General features: G+C 42.1%; 1 protein-coding gene across 9 annotated transcripts in view; it reads right to left on the reverse strand.

Moving 5' to 3' along the window:
* Positions 1–9358: 9358 nt before the first annotated feature.
* The window catches only part of DISC1 (DISC1 scaffold protein), a 200629-nt gene continuing 183490 nt past the window's right edge, over positions 9359–26497 (reverse strand). For 5 of the 9 annotated variants that reach the window (XM_084284387.1, XM_084284391.1, XM_084284392.1 and 2 more), the window contains 2 exons: positions 18769–18900; positions 11006–11997 (listed from right to left, as the gene is read on the reverse strand). In XM_084284387.1, the coding sequence (XP_084140513.1) occupies positions 11851–11997; positions 18769–18900 (279 nt within the window). In that variant the 3' untranslated portion in view covers positions 11006–11850. Of the gene's footprint in view, positions 10570–11005; positions 12007–12727; positions 12882–14624; positions 15127–18746; positions 18901–26497 lie in introns of those variants that run through there. The other 4 variants (XR_014618305.1, XM_084284389.1, XM_084284390.1 and 1 more) reach the window with 4 other exon arrangements.

Genomic DNA, 26497 nt, shown 5'->3' on the forward strand with positions numbered 1-26497 from the left:
TTCATGGGTCTCGGCTTGCCCTAAGATGTTAAAAAATTAGCTATCCTGTCAACTCTTAGTGATCCTGAAACTAACCATTCCCTCAGTTTCAGTCTCAGAGTGCATTTCAATGGGGTGAAAGACTGTGGCTGTTCTTCAATATTATCTGCCCTCCACTGCCCAGATTGTTAAGAGAGGTACTGAGGCTTCATTTAGAAGTCAGCGAACTGGAAATATGAGGGAAATATGGCCCTGAGGCTGGGGAGTGGAAGAAAAAGGAAGTACCATGTTCATGCAGAGCATTTGGTATTTAAGACTCCGTAATGCTTGCGGAGTAGCCCGATCTCTGGTTCAAAATGGCATGAGAAACACTGCTTTGCCAGCACTCCTAGGGCTGCATGTCCTGTTCCCTGGTTCAGTGGGGTTGGATGGAGCTGCCTTTCCTCATCCACAGACTGCTTGGCACCACCACCTGTGATATGTCTACTGAGTCAAGATGGGCTCTGCGACTCCTGCAGAGCTACTTTGAAACTGGTTAGGCATCATCTGACAGAGATATGGATGTGTTGGAGCTCTCATACACAACACATCTTATGCCTTGAAGTGTGATTCGGCTCAATAGGATGATTTGTCCCATGTGCTGTGTGCTCATCACGCAAGCATGCCCTTAGGGCACATGATGCAGTTTGGGATGGGTTGGCAGTGGCGACAGCTCTCCCAGTGGGCAGCTTGGATACTGTGGGCTGTAGGAATGGATGCTGAGCCTCAGGAACAGCCAAGGACATGAGAGGTACTGTCTGTGCCCTGGCTGCTCTCCACCCAGCCTGGCTGAGGAGTAATGAACTGCCTGCCTAGCAGAAGAGACTCTTGTGAGAGAGCTCTATCTTGTTTCTTGTCCTGACTGCAGGTGTTTTCTGAGCAGATCAGTTCTTGCTGGTCCAAAGGGTACAGTGAAGGAGGTCAATTGAGGGAAGATGTCAGGGAGCTCCATTTCACCACTGTGCTTCCACGTGATGTGCAGAGGAAGAGCAAGGCAATGTCTGGGATGCACTGGGGAGTGATTTCTGAGGCAGATGTGGTCTCTCCCTTGCTCCTGCTGAGCATCCTCATCTCTCCTGATGCGCACAGCAGCTCCTCAGCACCACCCAGCACTCCAAATTGGCTGCTGAGTTCTACCCAGCTGTGTGTTAAATAGCAAAACATAGACCTATGGAGGGTTTATTTGCTGCATTGGAGTGGGCTTCTGCTTGGCAAGTGCATGTTATTCACGTTATCTACTGGGCTGGAGGACATGCAGGGGTTGAGAAGGGTGTCTTCCTTCAGCGTGGGAAACAAGCAGAAGGCGGAGGGAAACCTTCTGGCAGGAGCTCCCTGCAGACCAGGCAAATGGTGGGGGGCCCCTTGCTTCTTCGGATTAGCTCTGCATGTGGGCACTGCCTTTTACATCCTGTTCCCTGAATGTGGGTGAAGGAGGCCTTTTGCCTATTTATACCAGATTTGTAAGAGTCTACAAATCCTGTCAGGGAAAAAGAAGTTACTGTCCCTGTTTTGACATAAAGTACAAAATTTGTTCCATATAAAATCTGCTGTCATGAGTAATATTGCTGCTGTCTCCAGGTGAGCAATTAGATGATGTTTGAACTCCTTACCTCACCAACTCTTTTAACCAAGAAGGCATTTTTTTCTCCTAATTTTATTAATCCACACAATGCAAGGAACAGCACATACACATCCTTCTGTAACGTCACGCTGTTACGCTGTTCGCACAGCGATAGCAGTGACTCATGTTCTGGACCAGTGTGGCAGGTATTACGTGTGAATATGTGGCCACTTCTGTCCTCGTAGGGCTGCTGAGAACATAGGTTGGCATCGATACCTAATGAGAGAGGGGGCTAAAGACAGAGCCTGTTTTGGAAACCTTGTTCTTCCCAAATGATCTTCAGCATTGCTGGCTAACATTTCATCCTTTCAGTATAGATAAAAATGAGGACAAAATATTTCATTTGTCTTTTTAAAACAGCCCTGCAGTGCCATTACCCTACAATGACTCCCACACTTTTTACAAAATGAGACTTTGTTTTAGCTGGAGGAAAAATGTTTGCAACACTTTTGGATGAGAGTTGAAGCAGAAATCTAAGTAAGGTATTATTTCCCTTAATGAATGCAGTGATGGCAATGCTGCTGCCACTTTTTAATGTATATTGGCCTCTGGGATCTTGCTGGCCCTTACAGAGAGGGACCCATGAAGTAAGCTGCCCTAACTTGTGCCCTTTGAAGGGACCTGCCCCATGTCTCCTGCCTCACCAGACAAAAAGTGTCAGGCTCATGAGTAATTTGTAGAAAATCAGCAGTGTCTGGCCTGGGTCTGAAAAGCTGTTTTCTCTTTATTGCAAGAAGAGCAAGTTGCTATCGCACTCTGAAAGCTTCACATCTGTCTCTGGGCTGGAAGAGCCAGGCTTGTAGTTTACTTCTGCAATGCCTAGCCCCTGTTGCAAACCTTCATTGACAAATGTCATCATTTTGGGGTTTTATGAGTGAGAAAGGAAGAACTAAGAGGAGCTGTCTTATACCAGTTCCAGGAGAGAGATGCACAAGGAGCCCTAGCATAGTTCAGATGCTGTAGGGATGTGGTGGGCATCTGTGGTTGCAGACATCAGAGCTCCTTATCTCCTTGTCACCTTAGGCCAAGCTTTCCTTAAGCAGCTCAGCTGTTAGTCCCCAAAGGGCAGGAAATTGTTCCTTGTGCTTAACTCTTATGTTCAGGTCAGTGCTGCTTGTATAGATGCAGCTCAGGAATTAAATGCTCATACTGATCGCCATTACAAGCATCTTATGTGAATATCTGTCTCATCTCAGGTTTCCCTAGCATCTTAAGAGCAGAATTTGGGAGCCATATCAGTGGCATGCCTCTTGCCTCAGTTTTTCTCCCAGTATCACTGTGTGACTCCCCTCAGAGAAGTCAGTGTGATGCTGAACACTGAAATGTTCCCTCCAGCAAAACCTCTTAAAGGATTACTTTGACTTGTGATTAAAAGTGGCAGGGAATACTTGGCAGATCTGAGACTCTCAACAAAGCTGTGTAATTTGCTTTCTGGGCTTTTTTTTTTTTTTTTTTTTTTTTTTTTTTTTTTTGCCTTTTATTTAGTTACTTATGTTTGAAAGCTAACAGGCTGCCTACCAGGCTTGGGAGGGCAGGTGAGTTTTGGTTCGTTCAAGACTTGATGTTTAGCCTGGGAGAGGATGAGGTTGGAAATTGTGTACTGAGGTTTAAGAGAAGCTTTCCTTTCAACTCTCGTTGGTATAAATTCTGATACCATGTCCCCTGCTAGAGGGGCTGTGTATCTGCAGGGGGAGGCTCTGAAGAAGGAGTGCAGTTTGTGCAGTCACAGAGCACGCACCCTTTCCGTGGCATGTGCTTCACAGAGGATGTCTTATGAGCCTGATCCACCTGCATCAGCCCAGGATTACACAAATCCCTGCCTAGCTGCAGGTGACCATGATGATTTTTCTTCTACTTCAAGCGTTTTCAAAAAAATTTTTACTTCAAGCATTTTCTACTGCAAGCATTTTCAAAATCAAGTGATGTCGCTGCTCAGGAGAGGTGTAGACTAGAAAAAAGCACCTGATGCACACCCCTTGCCAGATGCACAGTGCGTTGTTGCAGAGGGGTTCCCACAGGCTGGCCACGGCACCTGATTGCCTGCAGGGGAGAGGTGAGTTTGGCTGAGGCTAGAAAGGACAGAGAGGCACTTGGATTTCACTCTAGCAGTGGTGAAGCAAGACGGACTAGAGAGCTCCGTGTGGACAGCGTTGTCAACATGAGATGTTTCTATATAAGAGCATTGGTAAAATTTATGGGGATTTGGGCTCACATTCTCAAAATCATTGATGTGCTTAAAAACCCTGAAGGATAGAGACTTCTGCCTTTCCTTGACTCTTGAATTTGTCTTTGTTGTACATGTATGTTGAGGCAGAGGAGTTAGCCTTGTCCTTGCACAGACAGGAGAGGAGGGACGTGAGCATATTACTGCAGTGTCTCAGGGTTCAGCTGGTGAGGGACAGTGAGTTCAGTGGCTCAGGTCTGTGCCGGGGGTCCTGCAGCTTTTCCTCCTCTTGGGGAGCGACTGGGGCAAGCCCATGCCTGCCCAAAATGTGCTTTCTGCCTCCTGCTCCAGCTGCTGGAACTAAACTTTCTTGCCTATCAGGTTGTGCTTCATCCGTGTTGCTGCAGTGATAGGGAGAAGACTTGCAGATGCTTTGGGCATGCAGTTGGAGGCAAGTGGTTCTGCTCCATGCCCAGCTGGCCTCCTCTGCATGAGGCAGATGTGTGCAAGATATGGCTGGAGCTGACCTATGGGGATGCTCACTCCTTGTGGGGCTTGCCTGCCTCCTCCAAGCATCGTGCCCTCAGCAGGCTCTGACCCAGGGGAGGTGGGGAGGTCACTCAGGCTCTGCCTTGGAGCCAGGGTGCAAGCCCATGGCCAGGGGAGGATACTGTGCGGATAGCAAAGAGGGGAGCTGGAAGCACAAGGAGATTGGCAGTGGGGAAAAGTCCTTGAGTTCTGGGATGAAGCTTGCTCCTTTCTTTTGAATCTGAGTACCATTTAGGACATGCATAAGCTGTGTATTAAAGGGATGAATGTGGAGTATATGTGTCTGCCTGAGCTGTTACCTGTGTGGATTGATGGGGAGAAGCAGCACCCTGGGTGCTCCTGGACATGAGACACCAGCTGACTTTGCTCAGGCTGCTGCAGAGGACTGCCCATTTGCAGGAGTCATCGTTATTTTTTCCTACTGATCTATCTCCTAGAGCTTAAAAACACCTCCCACAATAAATAGCCCAGTAACCATTAATAGTTGTAGAGGCAAAACCTGATCCTTACCAACATCCTTTGCTAAAGATGAGCAGGCTCTGTTACCAATTTATAGGGAAAGTGAGTAAAGAAATCCCTGAGTGATCATCCCCCTGACCTCAATATTTCATCTGGGAAGAACTTTCCAAAGATTGAGGACTAAGGCTACAGAAGGGGAGACATTAACCAGGCCTGGTGATTTATTTGTCTTTCAGGAGATAACATTGCTGTTTCAATTTTTTCTTTCTACTGCAGAAGTTCTTTTTTATTTTAATAGAATTATTAAGCATTGACATTTAAGCAGACCCAATCAATATTACATTTCCAATTCAGGATAATAAAAAAAAAAACACACAGTAGAATGAAAGGGAGGGAGTTGGTGATGCCTTACTGTTCCCATGTCATAGCCAGGGAGTATTTCTGTGCTGGGAGAGCTGCTGTGGGTTGCTGCCTGCCACTCAGTGCTGGGAGAGATTTCAAGCAGAGCTGGGGGTTCGGTACAGCTGCTGCACATATTCACTCAAAGAGTTTGGGGCACTTGATGGGAAGACAAGGAAGAAATGTTTCCCGTCAGGACTAATGGAGAGAGACTGGCTTCATTTGCTACAGCTCATTACGGAAAATTAGCAATGACAAATCACGTATGGCTGTGAGAGACAGGGTGCTCTTTTCACCTTTTCCTTCTCATTTAATGAAAATAAGCGGCAGCAGATTGATCACACGCCAGCACCCTGAGCCAAGATAGGCACTGCCTGATGGGTGCAGTGCTGGTTGGGTTTCTTTGGGCTTTCTTCCTTTGCAGAGGATGTAGCATGGTGCTGCAAACAGTACAGTTGGGGCTGTCTCTCTGAATCGCTCCCTAGAGAAAGCTGGAGAGTCCCTGGAGGATTTTTTGAATATATCACCAAGTGCTTGAGAGAACTCCTTTGCAAAAGCAGGGTGAAAAAGAGCCAGGTACAGCAGCACACTGACCCTCAGTTTGAGCAGAGCTCTGGGTCAGGGTCTCCCTGAGTGAATGGTGGACTTTACACAATGTGTGAATGATGATGGCGTTGGATGTTGTGTACATATCTATCTTTTGAAAATGTATAGTGCAAGGACAAGTTCTAGAGAGAAGAGAGGTGGGAGGAGTAAGAGTGGCATTTTCACCCTCACAGAGCCTACCAACAGTTACCACATGCTTCTCCCCCCTCTCCCCCCCCCCCCCCCCCATTTTTTGTTATTTTGCTTCATTTCCATGAATAGTTGCTTTTCAGCCATGAAGAATTCTGTTCATGGTTTGTGTCCCTTCTCACCCTCCGAAACAGCAGCCCAGGCCATGGACGGGGTGTCTGTAACCCTGAGCAGCAAGTCCAAGCCAAGTGCCACCCTCAGGGAGTGATCCCGCACTCCCTGACTTCTCAGAGGCACAGACACACCTTGCAGCCCCAAGGAAACTGTTTGTGTTAGACAGGCTGCAGCCTGGTCCCCCCGTGCTGTAACTAGCCCCAGCCACCAGCTGGGTCCAGCTCGGCCACTGGAGAGAGGAGCAGCTTTCCTCAGTGTGCTGGCAGGGTGACGCGGGGCCTGTGGGGCAGCCATGTTGAGGAGGGCTGGGTGGGAGGCACGGACAAGGCAGTGCTGTCGGCCTGCCCCTCGCGAGGTGCCCTCGGGTGGCCTGCTGGGATCATTGGGACTTATGATAAGCCCTTCCTTAACTTTTGGCTGCTCTTACTGCCACTTGCTTCACTTGCTTTCCCTTTTGAGTTAAGGTCAAAATCAGGGAGTAGGTAAATAGGGCAGCCACCCAGCTGCTACGTCCACCTCCGCAGGTAAACAACAGCTTATCAAAGCATCTCTGCTGTCTGTGATTTGTTTTTCTGGTTTTGTTTTAAAGCCATTAAGGAAAATGTCTATGTTTAAGGCAAATGTGGCCCTTCCTCAGTCGCATACGTATAACGCAGGCTGGAAAGACCTGAGTTGTGGTGGTTTCTGTGCTGTATCTAGGATGCAGGAAGACTTATTTGCATACTTTCTGAAAAATAAATAAATCCCAGGTTTGCTTTAACTTCCAGTGATGGAGTTTCTTGCTCCAATAGTCATTAACTCTCCCTGATAGAAATGTCTTGGTTTTTCATTGTGAAGGATTCTGCTAGATGCAATAGCCAGTAGGAAATGGAAAGCCTTCCCCATGTAAATACTAAAGAATGAGTGGGTCACCTCTTGATCTTTAGCTGGTTGTTACTCATAGTGAGAGCTTTATGGTCTTTTGTTGTAAGGAAATTTTCCTAACCTCCAACCATGTTGCACCTCCTTTTGTGAATTTGCATCTGCCATTACTTTGTGGGGACAGCAGAACTGGCCGTGCTTGTAAAGTCCTGTCAGTGCCTTGTGCTGGTGGCAGCGCCATGTTCCAGCTCTTCACCTCACTGCTGTCCACCTAAGTGGGGAAATAGTCTGGGCAGCCATGTAGCTGCTGCTCCAGGAATTCATGTTTCTGAAAACTTCCATTTCAGCAGCAGAGTAAAGAAGCACCTAGGTCCATACGTGCAGAGCTGCGCGTGGCTCCAGGTCACCGCTCGTGAGTCCTGCACTGGGGATGCTTGTACTGGGAAGCAGGCACAAAGCTCTAGGTTTTTGGGAGTGAGCTGATACGCTCAAAATTTTGCGCCTGCTTGGCAAGACAACCCAGAGGGGTGTCCTTTGTCATTTCACAGCCTCGTTGTTGGAAAAGTAATAAATCTGACATTGTTTTCTTCCCCTTGTAAATTGGGTTGTCATTGTGGAAAGGTCTTTTAATTTTCCATTTCTACAGTGAGATCTATCATGTGTCTCCTAGCTGCGACCCTGATTATTTGCCTATTAACTCTCTTTTTCCACTTAGTATTCCTGTGTTGCTGCTTATTATTATAAACTATTTGTTCAACTTTGCAGGCTATTATAAGAACAAATAGCCTAGTGATGTATTGATTTTACCTGTGTCTTTGACAATGCCCCAACAGCCCCTTCCCTAAAATGCTATTCTTCCAGACCAGAAACCAAGGAGAGAGGGACTGAATGCTGTGCATGCTAAGAAGACAGACATTTCTTTACTCACCCAACCCCAGATGCTCTTTTCCCAGGCCTCATATTCAAAACTTCATTAGAAATTTGAGAGAAATGCTTTACTGTGGCTGCTGGCTTGGCTGCTTTTCAGGTTCAGAAAGAACCTCTTGCATTCACAGGCGCTTTTTTCTTTTATTTTCTTTCTCTTTTTTTTTTTTTTTTTAATATCTCTCCAGAAACTTGTATTATCCTCCTTAGCAGTACAGAAAAATATCCACATGTGCATAATATTTTAGAGCTTCTTTGTAGCATATGTTAATCTCCGAGACTAAAAAATCTCTTGGTCCCAGTCTCATTTTTAATAGGATAGTAAACTAAGAGGATACACAAGGATTATTCTAATCTCACCCTGGAGCTCCCTCCAGCGTGACTGTCTATCTGGGTGCTATTATTTAACTGTCTTCTCCAGCTCTCTAGAAAAGATGTGCTTATCTTGATTTAACAAGTAATGATAGGAAAAGCAAAAGACTGAGATGTCAAGCTTTAAAAAGAATGGATTAACTAATTGAGTGAGAAAAATATTAGGGTAGAGCTAAACACCCCTTTGGGGTGCTGTTCCCCTCACATCCTTTCTGCCCCTGGGAACGTTTGTGCCGGGGGGGGGGGGGGGGGGGTGTTAAACACAGCCCACTCCTCCTCCTCCAAAGCAAATGCAGTGGTGTGCCTGAGGTGAGCTGCTCTCTTCTTGCAGCTCGATGCTGTGGCAGGGGTTTCTGTGCACGGAGCCTCTATGGCTCTTCATGTACTCCTCAAGCCTCTTGAGGGCTGGAATCTTAGATAGGGAGAATGCATGTGCCAGGCAGAAAAGGGGCTTATTTCTGCTGACACATGTCTGCAGGTGATGGGAGGGAGACCAGTGGCTACCTGGAGGTGACAGCGCCCTAGTATGTGTGTGCCAAACTGATCCTTGGGGCACTACAGCTGCTCTCCTACCTACCTCTCATCGTTCCACCATGGCAATGAAGGTGTGTGAGTGTGATGTTGACCTCAGATAGTGTTGGAGCCAATGCATAGACACAGTCCCTTCCCTCAACCCTTCTCCACAGGTGAGGAAAGAGCTTTCCTCCCTTGGGTGAGAGAGGCAGCCAGGTTGAGCCAAGCCAGGACGCAAGCACAAGTTTTACCTGCCTGTATAGCTCACTGGATATTTCTCTCCTTTTCACACTGCAAATAGCTTCCTTTTGCTGTGATAATCTAGTTTGGGATGTGTTTTTAGACTGTTTCCAGAAGGCATCACAGAATTTCCCAAGCAGAGGAATTGCTGCTGTCAACAGCTTAGTAATAGTCATGCACGTTTTCTCCTTTTTTCTCCTCCCTCTTCACCCCGCCTCCCCTCTCCCGAGAATGAAATTTGTAAAACCTTATGCACTGCTCAGAATCCAAACAGACATTTGGTTAGTTAAAAACATATTTCTCTTTATTCGGAAGTTTTCTATCCACAGATAAAAGGCAGCCGATACATTGCATAGTATACCTTCTATTTTTTTTAGTATGCTTATTATTCAGTACATTGAGAAGGAATGATTACTGGCTCTAACTTCCCACAACAAACAGTGAAGTTAATGGAATAATAAATTAAAGTAGTAGTAGTCCATATTATGTATAAAATAAATGTTAATACATACAAATATGATATGAATGATTGATTCAGTTTCCCTCCTCCTCAGGAGCTCAGTGTCTCATCAGAGTGGTTGCATGAGCTGAGTTTTTATTAAAATGCATCAGCACTCTGAAGCTGCAAAACACAAAAGCCACGCAGGTTTGTTGTGAATGGGAACGCTGTCAAGAAATGATGCTAGGGAGAATGAGAATGCTTTTGTCCCGTCCCTATGAGGGTAACCGTGCCTGTTGTTGCTGCTGCATGGAGGAAGGCTTCACACTTGACCCGTGGCTGGTCTTGGCTCTAAGGCACTTGGAAAGGAGAGCCATCAGGCCTTACTTAGTGTGTTGTTTATCTCTGGGCTGTCCTTGCAGCAGGCTTGTCATCCTATAAATGCTCATTGCTGGATATTTATGGTGGTAGTGCACAAGCAGCTTCCAGTGGTCTTTAGGATACCGCTGTAAGGGAGCTCTCTCCTGTCAGTGCGCGTTGGTTTTTATTGGCCTGAACTCTTGTGGGTTCCCATCAGTGCTTTCTGGCTGACCGCTGTCCCCAGGCAGCCATGGGATGTGTGCCCAGCCAGGGTTTCCAAAGTGGGCCAGTCCTTTTGTGGGCTGAATGTCAGCAAACTGCAGGCTGCCACCTGCACTCATTGGTTTCAGAAAGTGCCAAATGTAGCAGAGAAGGGAGCTATCAAACAGGGACAGTCCAGCAAAGCTGGAGAAACAGACCTAGCAGGGTGGCAAGAGACCTCTATCCGAGACTGGGGATGGGAACAGAGAGCTGGAGTTCACGGAAGGTAAGGATCCAAGAGTCTTTACCACAACACAGATGCTGATCCATACATAGTACAATGATAAAAGTCAACCACATTCTGAATTACAGGGGTGTAATTCCATCCCAAGGATCTGGTGACAACAGAAAGCACCTGAGCTCTGCTGCCCTGGTTTGACAACCGTATACACCTGGATGCAATTATAACCCTGTTGTATGGCTCAGCTGCCTGGCACTTTTTTCCTCCTTATGTATTAAACATTGAGGTAGAAGTTTCAACTGGGATTAAAACACATGGAAGAAAATGAACACAATCTTAGTGGGCTAGTAGTCCAATGACCTTCCAATTTAAAAAAAAAAAAATCATAAAGTGGCTATAAAACAAGTAATTGAAGTAACAGAAGCAAAATAATTCTAAAAATATCATACAAATAGTATTAAAAAGTACAGTAATGAGTTGCAAGACACTTGCTTGATCTACTGGCTTAAAATAAATGAACCAGAGACATTTTGTTTTTAAATTCTCCCACTGCAACCCAATGGCAGAAGCAGAAGTTTGTGGTATCAGATACATTCTGGTATCCAAGAGTACATTATGAATTCCTAAAGGTATTAACCGTTTTGAACAACGATCTAAATATAGGTCATTTGTTCTAGTTGGCTTCAATGGAACATTGCTTTTCTTTCCTATTAAAAATACATGTTTAAGTATGTGTATATACATACGTGTCTATTGCAAAAAAAAAAAAATGCATTCCTTCTTAAGTTTATAAGGAAGCTCAAAATAATATAGCAGTAATAATAAACTTTACAAGGAGACCTAAATGATTTACTGTTCATACGATACTTAAATACAAGGAGCACAAATCAGCAACATAGTATTTTTGTGCACTTTACAACCCCTGTAATACTAAAACAAGTTTATATTAATACCTAAATGAAAATAGTTAAACTACTGCTGTAGGGGCTGCTGTTAGTTACCTCTACTGTACTCAAAACCACTGAGTAAACAAGCTCCAAATTTCAGTTAAAAGAACTTGGTTAGCTTGAATTTCATCCTATTGATTTAATTATTGGCAGGAATGTGCAAATACATTCAGTGTAAGAGAGCTGTTAAAGCCAAAGGGAAAAAAAAAATTCTTATATTCTTACAGCTATTTTACAAGAAATACTAGATGTTCCAGCTTTAACACTACATTTTTAAATCAGGGAAAAAAATCCATGAGTAAGGAAGACAGATACTGTTTACGAGTCTTCAAGGAGAACATTTCACTGACATTAAAGGCAACTTTGCAGACTCACTTGAAATGTATCAATTTGTAATCTACACATTTACAGGGGATGCTCTGCTCCGAAAGCTGTTTCCCAATCTGTGCCAAAACATGTGAGGCTGCGTGGAATACTTCTGATGATAGACCTCCAGGCTCTGTTTCTCCATAATTGATTTAGTTATTAGTTATGCAGGCAGAGAAGAGATCCCTGAGGCTTGGTAAAACAGTATTCAGTTACTAAAAGCCACCCTTTGTGAATTAATGTCATCCTACCAGTTCTTTCTGCTCATTATTCCTCCAAGTCTTGTTTTCCTGGACACCAGCTGCCACAGAGGAAGTCTCCAGCCTTTTCTTCTCCTGCCTCCCTGGCTGGCTGAAGTTGCACCAGCACGGTCTGGAGTGTCTCCTTCACCACCTGGATCTCCCTCTGCAGAGACTGTGCAAGCTTTATTAAGGAATAAATCGATAGGTGATTGGCAGCCCCTTTTCTCTTTCCAAGTTATTAAATAAATTGTTGTTCCGTTGCTCACACCAGATGGTCATGGCTATCTAATTGTAGCTTCAAATTCTTCCAAATTGTTCGGATTAAATATTAATACATTTCTCTCACTTGCTTTAAAAAAAAAAAAAATCCAGGAAAAGTTCTCAAGTAGCATTATTTAGCACTCAAAAAAAAAAAAAAAAAAAAAAAAAAAAAAACAGAAAGAAAAGAGGGGATGGGGGATATTGCTCCAATGCTGTTCTCATGGGAAGGAGGGAGATGAAGAAATTGTATTGTGGATGCAGCAGACCTAGCCCCTGGTTTTCTGCTGGATGGTGATTTTTTGAGCACCAGACATAGGGTGGCTCAGACCCAACAGCAACAGGAGTGGTCTGAGACATAAGAAAATTGACCAGAGCTAGTGTGGAGTTGGTGAGCTAGGCACTGTGTGCCAGGACAAGGGAGGGGAGTAGGGGGGTCTAGGCAAGGTGGCAAAATTAATCCTCTCTACTGTAAAGCAGAGAAAGTGTTTATGCCCTACTTATTTTCCATTGTCTAGTTCAGGTTTCCCGCCAGGCACTTAGAATGGCTAATGTCTTTGCCTCTTACGAGGTGCTGACCTTCCCCTTCCCTCTTTCCCCAGCTCCAAAATGACAGGGGGAAGGAATTGGGGATGGTAACCAACCTGTGAATGGGTGCAGCAGTGAGCAGACACCAGCAGGTAGGACCAGAGATACGTAGAGACAGGAGGCAGTAGCAACAGCTGAGACATGCACAAGATTTCAGGTGGCTGGTCTTCCTGGGGCAGTAGAGCTTTCTGTTTTGTTCACTAGTCTCTCCTGGGAATAAACACAGCTTGTACTATCAGTAGATCACCCTTTCTTCAGATAAACTTACTCTTATGTCAGTGAGACTATCCACCTCTGAATCTAAGTACAAGGGCTGGACATAGCACACTAAGACAAACAACTTTATCCCCTCTCCCCTAGCTTACACAATGCAGAGAGCAAATCAAGAGGGAGCCAAATCAGAGAGATAAACCAAGAACCAAGTCTATGTGAACAAAACTTAAGGCCCATCTTCAACCACGCTGAGAACAGCATTCCTTCCTGTACAGATACAGCTACAGGGCAAAGACCCCAAAAGGGGTTCAAGGGAAAGAGAAATAAGTTCATCCCTAGCAGTAAGTCACCATCAGGATTTCTGAGAAAACCAGAATGTGCTTCTTCATGGGAAATGAAACAGGTTGACACTGAAACAACTCGCTTTCAAAACCACACTGCACAGGGAGAATAATGCACAAGGACAGGCTTTATCCTTTACACAGCCCATCCATTATGAAATGTTGTTTTACCCGACCCCGATGTCAATGCAATGTCAAGAGAAAAAAGACACCCTCAGGTTATGCGACTGCAAAAAGTGAGCTTCTACTTTTGAAAAATTGTGACTACAGTGAACCAGAGGAAAGCCACACAAAACACTGCTTTTCCAGGCAGTCACAGTTATGCCTTTGAGAAGCCTTTTGGCTGCTTCTGATTCTGCTGTCACTTCCTCCAAAATTCATCTTTATGTGTTTATGTAACATTTGCTATGATGTTTTACTTTTAATTCATTCACCAGGAGTATTCATGCATACTTTCAATTTCTGGACAGCTCTAATGTAAAGGGATTCTGTCCCTGACTACTCAGTATCAGCACTAATGACTAATCAGTAACAGCAGCACACGCTCAACTTCTCCTATCCTAGGATCTCAAAGCACTGTACAAGGACAAATTAATTATGCCTTACAGCTTCTCTGAGGTAAGAAACATTATTATTCTCTTATAAGTGGTCCTGGACTGTCCACAACTCTGCAATTTAATCAAGAGACTCTGTTGAAAACCTGACTGTGAAAAGAGAAATTCTTCAGTTTATGAACACCATGAAGCCTCTGAAATTTAATTACTTCTGATGCGCAGTCTCTGACTACATGCTGTTATTTGTAATATCCCAAGAGATGACAAAATTCTTTTCAGGTATTAAAAAAAAGGCAAAATTGAAACATTTCACTGCCAGTGGATCAGAAATCTTGAAGCATGAAGGAAAAGGAAGGAGACAAGGAAAGAAACTCTTAACCAACAGAAAGACAGAGCAACAAGAAAGATGACTGTGTAGTCTTACCTACAGTGAGTTTCAGTAAACTCACGAATAATACCACAGTCAGGTGTAGACCTGCAACTGTCAAACAAACCTTTATGGCTAGGCAAAATACATGACATAAGGCTGAGAATGGAATCTCTATCTGTATGCAGACGTTACGTCTGGATAACCGGCTTTATCCATTTTAAAAACACAAAAAAATTTCAATGTGTATGGGTCCACATGCAAATGTTGAGCCAGTATCAAAGGCCAGAGCCAAACCAAGTTTCAACAAGGAATGTTTTCTGGTTCTGCTATCTTCCAGTAAAAACAAAAAAGGCAAAATCTCTCTGATGTCTAACAAGCAGTAAGTTAAAGTAATTGGAAACAGCGTCACACAAACCCAATCCATTTTCTGCAACAACGGTGCAACACAAACATACTCTTATTTGAAGCTTTTCACCTGTTTGACTTCCTCTGTCTTTAAAAAGTCTTGAGGAAGATCGGTCAGTATTTGGAGCATGTCTGGCACAGGACTGATTTAACGGACTGGAGCATCCTTCATATGAGGAGTGGCTGAGAGAGCTGGGACTGTTCAACCTGGAGAAGGCTCAGGGGGAACTTATTGATGTGTATAAATACCTGAAAGGCAGTAATACAGAAGAGGGAGCCAGACTCCTCTTCTCAATGGTAAGAAGCAACAGGCGCAAATTTAAAAATAGGAAATTCTATCTGAACACAAGAAAGCATTTCTTTACTGTGAGGGTGGTCAGCTACTCACATAGGTTCTGCATAAAAGTTGTGGAGTCTCCATCCTTGGAGATATTCAAAACCTTACTTGGCATGATCCTGGACAACCAGCTCTAGGTGTCCCTGCTTGAGCAAGCGGATTGGACCAGATTACCTCCACAGGTCCCTTCCGACCTAAAGGACTCTGTGATCCTACACAGCATGTGCCAAAAGACCTGCAAAGGGGTAAGTCATTTCAGTGTTTAATTGGAAAGACCCATGTTTCAGACTGAAGGCAAAGATGCACACGGGTGGAAAAGCACTGACCTACCTCACGGCACGAACAAGAAAGGTGGAACCACATTCTCTCAATGTGACACACACTGGGAAGGAACCACCACCCTGTCACCCAAAATTAAAATCAAAGAGGACACCATTGCTAATTCTTACCCTTGTGGGATCCCAAAATTTCCTACAGGTGAGGTACAGTCAGGGCCTGAACTCTACTCTCCTGATTCTGTGGAAAACCTACACTAGTGTAAAGCAAGAGGTACATGAAAGCCTACCATATCATAAACGTGAAGGATTAGCAATGTGACCTGCAATGCTTAATAAATGTTTAGGCACAAAATTCTGTTTTCAAAACAACTTTAATATGTCCATTTTATGGCATGGGGGGGAGGATTGTATGCTTTTAAAATAATAGTATAGCCAGGTTTTCTTCCAACAAAAGCATTTGCACCAGGAGGCACTATTACATGCATTCAAATTGTCTATCAAAACGCAACTGCTAATTAAGAACAAAAATGACTGTGAAATTGCAATATAGGCTCCATTTAATTTTACTGGGAATTCCAGGCCTTTACTGTCAGGAAAGTAACACCTCTCATCAGTTCTGCAGACACCAGAATGAGTCACCTCTCCTCCTTTGGTTTTTCCAATTAATGATGTGGACTGTTTTCATACACTTTCCAATGATTAACTTTAATTGAACGTTTTGTGGGTTTATTTGGTTATACCACACTGAAGTTAGCAAATATGTCATAGTGCTCCAGATGAGCTCTTCTCCACACTCCCCCATTGTTTGATGCTTTTTATACAAAAGTACAGTTTAATATTTACTGTGGAAAGCTTCAATATTAAATGAGAATCCCAAGTGGGTCTGTGCAAATACTCGGGACCAAGAAATATCACTGGATTTCTCCTTTGTTCAGGTTGTGCTGACAATTACAACTAGCAGCACAGTTGATTTAAGTGTTCTGTGCCATCAAAATGTAGAATGAAAAACAGTGACATCTGGGATTTTTCTTCTAATACAAACTTAATTATTAATCAAAGCTATGACACACACTAAACATTGGCAAATGGCTCAAGAGCATCAGGAATTTATTTTTCTCAGTGGGGTCTTTAAAAGTATTCTAATAATAAGACAACAGTACTAATCTACATATGTGCAGCCCCCAGTCAGATTTTTGACCTAACACAGTTTGTAGGATTTATATATAAGACAGTTTTTAGGGGGGTGAGGAGAAGGGCAAAAATAACCAAAAACCAAGAGTTTGAAAACATAGCCTGCCTTCATTACAATTTCAGATCTTTAAAGATGCTAATCACAGAGTGCTACAGATTTTTAACGAAGACTGCATAATTGCCCAACATTTACGATAAAAAGTAATTTCATTTAAAATCAAATGAACTACAGTGCAAACAGTATCTCCATCTATTAATAATTGGTTCTTCTACTGAAGCTAATTATTGGCACCAGTCTCAGTCCTGGTTCCTGCAATACAGACTAGTTACCTATAAGCAAAAGTTGACTTTATAGGCACTGGGCAGTTTTTAATTGAAAACAAACAAACAAAAAAACTATCTACAGGTCTGTAGCACTGTAGTAGTTATTCTCATTCCTTTTTTGAAGCACAGCACAGTGATTACATGTACCAGATGGTAACATTTTATGCACATTGATCTGGACTACCTCTGAAATAGCAACTGAATGTTAATGAGTGGTAGCTGAACTGCTGAAGTGCTTCTCTCTATGTCCCTATGTTTTAAACATGGTTTCTTATTTTGTAACTGATGGTCTTGCTAGGAGGACCGGGATATCACAGGGTGTGCATTTCTGCATTTAGATAATGTGAACTGAATTTCACCGATAGGGGAAATCAGATCTGTATCAGACAACTGTGGCTAGGAATGAGATTAATCTACAACTCTCCTCAACTTCTAGTGATTAGATCTTTATCTTTGCAGCTTTCTCATCCAGTTTCAGCAGCTACAAAGAAACATACATGGTCCATAGAAAATACAACTAAATACTATTATACATGCAGTGTGTTTTCTTCAGGAATCAAAAAATCTTTCTTTCAGTTTTTTTCACCTTGCATAGCAAATAACTACGATAGGACCTGTCTTAGTGAACAGGTCTGAATATGAACTTAAGTCTACTGCAAAGATGGGAACAGAACCCATAAATCCAAGCCTCAGTGTTTTTCTACTAGAGTTAATGTGTAAAGTTCATTTGAGAGCAAACATACCTATGGGAGGAAGGACTCTGCACATACGCAAGACACATACGTGCACGTAGTTCTGAAAAGAATGGAGTCGAGGGAACTAAAACTGCAACTAAGCATGTATGCTGCAAATATGATCTACAGAATATTGCAGACTGTCCTGTGGCAAATGCAAGAAAATATTTTTTTTTGTACATTGAAATGCTTAGAAAAGATTTGAAGTAGTGACAAATTAGTGACACTTTTTTTTTTTTTTTTCTTAAAGCTTTTCATGCCAATAACTTTAAAGAAATCGGGTTTCTAGAAAACAAACTTTGGAATAGTTGGCAATAGATGCCTAATTACCTAAAACAAGGTAGTAGTTCCACGTGCTCTATTGATTCTTGTTTCTAGTTTTGCGCTAGAGCTCTCTACACTCTTTCCTGGAGGACTGTGCACTTCTGTTTGGGAGAAACCGAATCCTTCTTAGTTTCATTATCACCTCAGCTCACCTTCAGGTGCCTGCTAATCTCTCCAAACCTGAATGCATTCATCTTTCTTCCTTATCTGCTTGTCTACTATCTCTTTTCCATTACAAACTAATGAACTAAGTACTCTCATCTTCTTTAGTCTCATTGGTTCTTATTCTCTTTTCCCCTTCTTAGAAGAATAAAATCTCTTGTGTGTAGTATTTTTTTGTTTGTTTGTTTTTTATGAAAATCATAAATGAAAAAATACTCTGTGCTCTTAAATTTTGAAAAATTTCCACAGATGAAGGCCCAACAAATGCCTCTGTAAAGGTTAAGCAATCTTCAATCAGATACTGAATGACAGATGAAGCACAGAAAGAGATAAGAGTGCTTTATAAGACATCTCATCTGGTCACTTGCACTGGAGTGTTAGAGGCAGATTAGATTGCATAGGATACCATATGATGCCTCTGATGGTCATTTTTCTTCAAAAAGTAAAGAAAGCCAAATTACATGTGACAGTATACACTGTCTGAGTCAATGATGTAGCATTTAATTTAACTAAATCATGCTGGGAAATGCATGTGTGTCGATGCTTAATTTTGGTGCACTAGTTATTCACTTTTGTGTGCATTACCAACAAAAGGACTGTAACAGTAGAATAAAAGTGTTTCAGTGCGTAATTTCACTTTACAAAGAACTCACTATATTGTGCTGAAATCAATTAAGGCTGGATCAGACCACAGTGCAAATGCACTGTAGGGAAACTTGCTACAACAAATACTCCCACTTCAGCAAGACAATCAATTCTTCTTGTCTTAATATATTTAATCTACCTTAAGAACTAGTACTCTATGTGAATCTGAAAGGCAAATATTTCACATACATACTTACTTAGATATATATCTACAGATACATCAAAAAGGATATGAATAACTCCTTCATCAACTCTGCAGACTGAAGTTTGCAGTTGGTCTTCCAGATGCACCAATTTCTCACTTATTGCTTCACATTTTTCATCCAACTCTGTGGAAAATATGAAGAACTCCTAAAGGAAGTTGAAAAAGAAAATAAAGCATGTTTGCTGATGATTATACATTTCTACATATTTCCATCAAATTAAGGGCAAAATAAAATATTAGTGATGGGGTATGATATTTTGCAGTGCTAAGATATTGCCTGAAACCAAATTCCGGTTAAAGAGATAAAAAGTTGTTACTATATAATAATTTGGTGATTTATATGGAATGGAATGTGCTTGTGGTCGCAGTCTATTTCCCAGCAGAAAAAAAGTCATGATCTCACTTTCAGCAGAGGATTAAAGGGGTGTGAAGACTGAACTGCTCTCCCTCTCCCCTGTTGTCTCACCACAGCAGGGGAGGGAAAACTCATGCTGACTACACCATTTAGGTTCCTAAATTTCAAGTTGTTTTTGTAAATATGATTTACACATTTAGGCCATTTCAACATTTCAAGAAGCATCATTTTTAGCATCTCACATAAATACAAAAATGCACTTGCCTTTTGAAGAAAAATCTGGCTAGAATACTAGGGGACTGTTCAACTGATCAGAGAAAACACATCAAAGTCTTACAGAATACAACATGAAACTACACTTTGTTACTATGTTATGGTGAAATAAGTATAAATTTTCAAAAATAATGGTTGTCTACCTAGACCTTTATATAGGCAAAGGCTTTTTCTATTTTAAATCAAGTATTCTAAACCCATTACAAAGGCTGTTCCTATAGATTTGCTTGCTGTCAGATATACTGCAGAAGGATAATTTGTATCTTTTATATTTTGTATTGACTTCCTCTTTGAGAAATGACTCAAATAAACAGCATAACTGAGTGGGGAAAAAAATCAACCAATTTGTGCAGCACTGAGATTAGCCTTTCACCCTCCAAGGCATCATAGTGCTGTCTACAATGAAATACAGGGGACATCTGTAAAGAAAAGATTATGGTGTCAGGATGAAGTTTGGCTGGAGCTACATTGAAAAAAACAGATCATTCATCAGCTGGAATACAGACGACTGAATTTTCTCTAGACCTAGAGTATGTACTCATCTATAGCCTGCTACATATGTGTCCATATACAAATATCAGAAAATTTTTGCTCCTTTGAAGAAGTATTGGAGTCCTTTGCACTGATCCATAATATCACGCATCGGTGGTTGTTTGAGCGAAATCAAGTCTTCAGTCAATGAAATTGTGCCAAAAACTGTTGGAATGCTGCCCATTGGGAAAATCTGATTTTTGGTAAACACATTTACCAGACCTCAAGTTTGAGCTACCCTTAGTGTTTGCGTCACGCAGTGCGTACGTAGAGTCAAATGTCAGAAGAGGTCTGCTTGCTGGTACATCCTCTGTTACAGCACAGAGCTTTGACCTTTTGCCTTCCTATGTCTTCTGCCAGACACAGCTATTCAACAGATCGTATGGGTATGCAACAAGCTCAAAGCCTGGACAAGTGAGCTGGAAACAGGTTATGTTGCAAATGCCCACAGCTCAGAGGCAGAGAAGCACAACGTGAGAACCAGCCAGCTGAGTCCCTGGCTCTGTACGTGATACCTGAGCAGCCAAATTCAGAGTTATCGAGTATCAGAATCTACAACAGAATTCAACAGAGTTTATAGGTGTAAAATTGACCCATTGTTTTCAAAATAAGAACAAGGTAGGAGAACATGCACATTCTCCCTACATTGACTAGGAATGTCCTTGTCTCTAGACTGAGGATGAAAGATGAGGAACAAGTCTTCCATCCAGCTGTTCAATCGTTACTCATTAAAACAGCAGGACTCCATATGCTTCTAGGGAGTGGGATAACCCAGGCAATTTATATCAACAGAAAGCTTTTCATGAATCACTCTATGACACTGACACACATGCAAGAACAGATGACAGTTGTCTAAAAGAACTTAGGTCTCATGCTAGGAAGAAGAGAGTCAGTAAATTGTAAGTAAAACTTGCCTGCTCTGAAAGAACATCTAAAGTGATGGCCATTCTGGAGAAAGCTCAACTTCTGAACACTTTTCCATGGCAGTTCGTTACCCATGGAAAACCAGATCTTCACTTAATCATCATCTCAAATGCAAGAAAAACAGGACAAAAAACATGCAGTGCCATCCCATCATCAGTTAATTTAGGAATTTATATTTAGGAAGAACAGCTTTTATTAACACACAAGCTCTTCAGGACTGCTCTGACAGACAAAAGCCACAAACAAAGTTTTCAAATCAGACTGTTCCTACAGCTTGTGTACTTAGGCAAAATGAGTTAGTCCTGTACAGATCCTGAAGAAGTGGTATCTTATAGAAACATGTAAAAAGCAGGCTTTAGCTCTTGTAACATCAATATATTGTATACTTTTGTCTGATCCACTTACTGCTTTTATCAAGGGGATATTGTTGACAGCAGGACAGTGTATCCAGAGAACTGGTTAACAAACTAGCACTGCCACTGGTGGCTGTAAGAGATCTATTTCTTCCACTTTAAAATGGCCCTGTTTCCCAGCTAGTAGATGCAAACACAAGGAGTTCACTGAGCAGCTAATCCAAATGATAAGTGCACTGTCTGCATTTGTTTAGACCTGCTGTGAACATCCACAGTGGAAATTTTTCCCTAATTAGTGCCAGTGAGCATACAGGGCAAATCGGATCTCCTAGACCTACCCCTTCTCTGCACTTCAGATGGGATGAGAGATGCTGCCAAGGGACAGTGCTTAGAGACATGGTTGGCAAAGAAGGCTCCAAGTTGCAAGTATGGCCTAGTTCTAAGGTGGTCAGGTCCTTAAAACTCAAGAATATAATTACAGCCTCAAATTCACATTGAAATTCACCAGTAAATGTGTACAGCTACCTAATCTGATTTCACATTTGACATTTTCTTTTCCTTTTAAAATAAAACTTTACAGTCAAGTAAAGAAAGGTCCCAGGAATGACAGAAGGAAGCCATGATCCAGCCCTCAAGCCCCTGGGACTTCAGGTGAATGCTAATTCTGTAGCAAAGGCATCTCACAGTGCTTTGCATCAGTACTCACCCATATTTGGGGCTTCCACCCTGCTGCAGTTTCTGACAAGGAGTCTACTGGTGAGCTAAACATGCTCAGAAATAAGATTCTGTACTTCTTACAGCCATTCACATTAATTCCTCCGTCAACTAAATACTTAGATTCTCCCTTGGAGTAAAATTTCCGTTCTAGCTCACATGTAACAAATACAGTAAATCTTCCTGATTTATTACATTTTGAATACACAATGAATTACCTAAAATGTAACAGAAATCGTGTTTACTTTGGAAACTACAATAAATGAAAAATGAGTACTAGGAATAATTGTGTGCTCAATGAAGAATTGTTCCATCAATACAGAGAAGCAGGGAAATCTAAAAAAGTAGAAATCCAATCAAACTTATTTAGGTCTTTGCACACTTGTACCCAATTTAATTGTAACTGTATGGTTACGGCACCTCTGCAGTGTAACTAAAATATCTCCATAAGGTAGATGTTACATTTTGTTAATCTTAAAAACTTAATGTGCATTCTGCAGCTTTAATCTAGCAATAATAGTGTATGGATGAACTATTTTTGCATCTGTATGACACAGAACTGCCTTTTCAGCTGAAATGAGAAGATCCTCCATAGTTTAGACAAGCATCGTCTCTCAAGGACGTACTCACAAACATTAAGGGAAAAATGCAGGAGAGTTATCATATAGACTGTATATAATCATACATGGATTATATACTGAACACGTATATAATGGCCATTCTTATTTTGGATTGGAAGCATGTGGTGGTGCAGACGTTTATAACTTTGGTTTTGGTACCCTAGTTTAATATCAAGAGCTATACATGTGATGGTAAAAACATGCACTGCTCTCAAAAACATACAGGAAGAATTCTAAATATTCAATCAATTCCACAGCTCCTGTCCCTGGACCCTCATATGAAAAAAGTATGCTAACCCAGAGAACTATGTAGGAAAGGTCCCTCTCAGAGCCTTCCATGCCTACTAACATAACTGGTATCATTTTTATTTGACATTTGTCTATATAAACAGGAAACTACTGTCAGTGACACACAAACTATTCAGAACAGCTCCTGGTTGGAAAGTGGCACTTCACACTGATCAACATCTTTGAGAGGAAAGAGGACTCTGCCTCCAGCTCAGCGTATTAATAAAACACAATTCATCCAAGCTCATAGGTTATGTCAATGCTACAAGCTGCTCTAAATCTTAAGACTTCTTTGGTTATTTCTGCACTAACAGCGCTTTTAGAAAGCAGCTAGCAGGGACTGCAGCAGTCAGGAAAGAGCTGAGATGCAATTTTGCTTTATGGATTTTTCTGTGAATGGGTATATAGCTGGTTGGGATTTATTTTTTATTTCTAAATCCTTAAACAGGTTAAAATGGTACAAACGTGGGTCTGACTTGTTATTTGTTATGGTGGTAACTGAAGAAATTCTTCTGCCTTCTCATGCAAAATAAAAATTCTTATTCTGTCCCAGACGCTGCACAGCATCAGTGCATCGAATTAAGAGCAGAGGAAATGGCTTCCACTTTAGTCTTCTGCATTTCATTTTACCCTTTTACAAGCCATTTTAGTCACCTATGAGCAACAGCTCCTCGACAGCATTACTCGAGTAAAATGTTTGGTCAGCTTTTCCAGTGTAAACTCCTTCTGTGCTCTCTTGGATCCAATTCAGCAATTTTATACGGAAGAATCAGTATTCTAGTAGCTAGATTAATCTAACTCTATTAGGGATTAGAGCCTCTATTAGTCTGGTTGTTGTGCTGAGAAGCAGGATTCCCAGATAAATCCTTAAAATTTGTTCTTAATACACAGGAACTTTTTAGGAGTTACCTTGCTTTAAACTAGCAGTATCATAACCCTAACAAAATAAGAAAAATAGAAGCCTTAAAAGACCTTATGCAAAACATCACAGCCAGATTTTTTTCAGCTCTACTAAATCCTCTAAGAGTTAAAATTATTCAAAGCAATATAAGTAACAACTACAAAAAGCTGCCCTTGCAGACAGATACTTTTTGTTACGGCACAAGGCTTAGAACAGTGACTTATTGTTTGCAGAAGTGCTGCATGCTTGCCCTCACCCCTAGCAGAAGTTAATGGAAATTGTGAGCACTTGAAACTCCAAAAAGCCAGGCTAGGGCATCTCTTAAATCATTTCTAGAAACAAAATGGAAATGTCCATATGTTTGTCCTGCTTGAGCAGATGCTTCAGTCACATGCTGGCTACATGTGTGTGCCCTTGGTTAGTGAGCTGAATAGCCACAAAGTGTCTGAAGTGAAGGAAGCCTTTGCCTCTGCCCTGCATCCCAGAATTGCTGTCCTGTGTGCACTGTCCTGGGCAGGTGCTGTAGGTGAGAAGGGCAAAGCAACCACTGACAGCAGGCCTAATCTCATACTCTGAAAATAATGCTTCTTACTCCTGACCACCGCCATCCTAGAATCATGGCAAGAGCAATCAGGGCACAACAAAGGGCCACAAAAGCCCCCTCCGTGGTTTGTGGTGAGATCAAGCACACCATTACTGCCCTCAACTGATGCCTGTCCATACAGCTCTCAGCAGCTAACAGGGATTTTGTGGTTCCAGCTGTCGGGGCAGAGCTTGCTCCAGAGCTCAACCATCCTTACAGTGAGCAAGTTTTCCTAATCCAAACTTCCCTTGCTACAAACTAAGATGTTTTCATTTCATTTTACCCTTACGCACCACACAATAACTGATCATTACCCTCTTTACTATTATTTTTTCTGTGACGGAAGATTTTGACTTTGACTAGACCAAGATTTCTAAACATTTTATTTGTATTCATTTCTTTCTTTTCTTCAGCATGACACTATCTTCCACACAGGGATACACAGACCAGTGCCATACTCCTGTGGAGGCTTTGACATTCTCAGCTAAGCACAGTAATTATTTCTTACAACTGACATTCCCATTAATGAAGCTGCAAATGACTTTTGCCCTCCTTTGCAACAGGATCAAGGTAATGAATCCCACTCTGTTTGCAATCCACTATAACACCAGATTCTCATTCCGCAGTATTGTCATCTTAGCTGCTATTTACCATCTGTATACATAAACACAACTTTTTTTCTGCCCTGAGTGCAATTTGCACCTGTCTTTTAACATATCACATCTTATTGATTTCAGGCTAGTCTTTCAATCTATCAGGAACATTTGGAATTCTAATCCTAATTGAAATTACACTGGCTGGCACATAGACTCCTGGCCTATCTCCTTTTTAAAGGCAAATACCAACTCTGCCTTTTACTGATCCCTTGGGACTTCAACTTTCCTTTAGGAGTTCTCATAGAAGCTTGTTAATGGTTTGGAGATTGTTTTTCTTGGCTCCTATGCACTTCAGAAGGAATTTCATCAGTCTAGCCCGACTTCAGTGCATCTCACTTACCTTCAGACCTTTCACCATGTTCTTCTCTTGCTACCTTGTGGTGAATACTAACAGCATTACATTTATAATGGTTTATTATTTTTAGAAAGACCTCAAGCTAAGAAAATAAAGGAAAGAAAAAGTTCTGCACTCTGCCCTCATTTTATCTTCTCACTTAACTTTCTTATTCAAGGACATACCGATGCTTTCTTTCAGCTCTCCCTTACAGACAGCTTACCACTGAAGTCTCCTGCCAGTATGCATCTTTTGCTTACTGAAACTTAGTGTGTACTGTGGTCTTCCTGGTTCGCTCTTATAGTGTGCACTACTCTTTCACAGGGTTATCGTTAGCAATACTTTTTCCTTTTCTTTTCAGAATTCTTATGGGCCACTGAAGAGTCTCTGACATGGATGGATACATGGTCTGTAACTGCTTGCTCTTTTCTGCACCAAAAGAACACGTTGCCTTATTAGAAATATGGTGTCTTCTGGAGAGTACTGAAGATCATCTGCTGCTTCCTCCTACCTGTTGTTTCCCTGATTTTCTTTCATGGAGGTGGCTCTCTGACTTTCCACAGAACTAGGATCAAGGATGTTCCCCAGTTATTTCTGCTCTTATCACCTTCCACTTACAGACTGCTAGCTTGTTCCATCAGCCTGTTTATGCACGTTTAGGAGACTTCAGCACTACAACATGCTCCTGTTTCTCATATGCAACAACTCAGGCATGAAGCTTTCCAGACAGCTGTTTTGCAACTGTGAGCTACCTCCCCCACCATCACGTGCTTTTCCCACATTCCCTTTGCTTGCACCAATCCTTTTCCCTCCTCTGCAGGGATACAACAACACATGGGAGTGTTAAATGACTCATCAAAATTACAGCCTGATGCTGGCAATCCTTCCCTTCGCATATCTTCCATTACAGCTATGGAGGAGCATCCTTGGAAAATCATCTCTGCGAGAATAGAGCTCTCCGTTGCCTTCCAGCACCCTGCTGCAGTCTGTGTGACAGCAGTCTTCCCATTCTCATCTCTAGTAGATTCAAGATCTTCCCTGAGTGCAGGCTTCCTAAAATCAGTACAGACTACTGCATCGACTCATTTAATTAAACTGGGACAATTCCAGTTCCCGCTGTGGGAGGATAAGGCTATTTACCAACTTACAAATAAAAATTCACAGTGGGCCAGGACTTGGAAGAGAAACAAAAGCACCAAATTGTTTTCTAG

This window comes from Netta rufina (assembly GCF_964035555.1).
Source record: "Netta rufina genome assembly, chromosome: 3".
NCBI classification, from domain to species: Eukaryota; Metazoa; Chordata; class Aves; order Anseriformes; family Anatidae; genus Netta; species Netta rufina.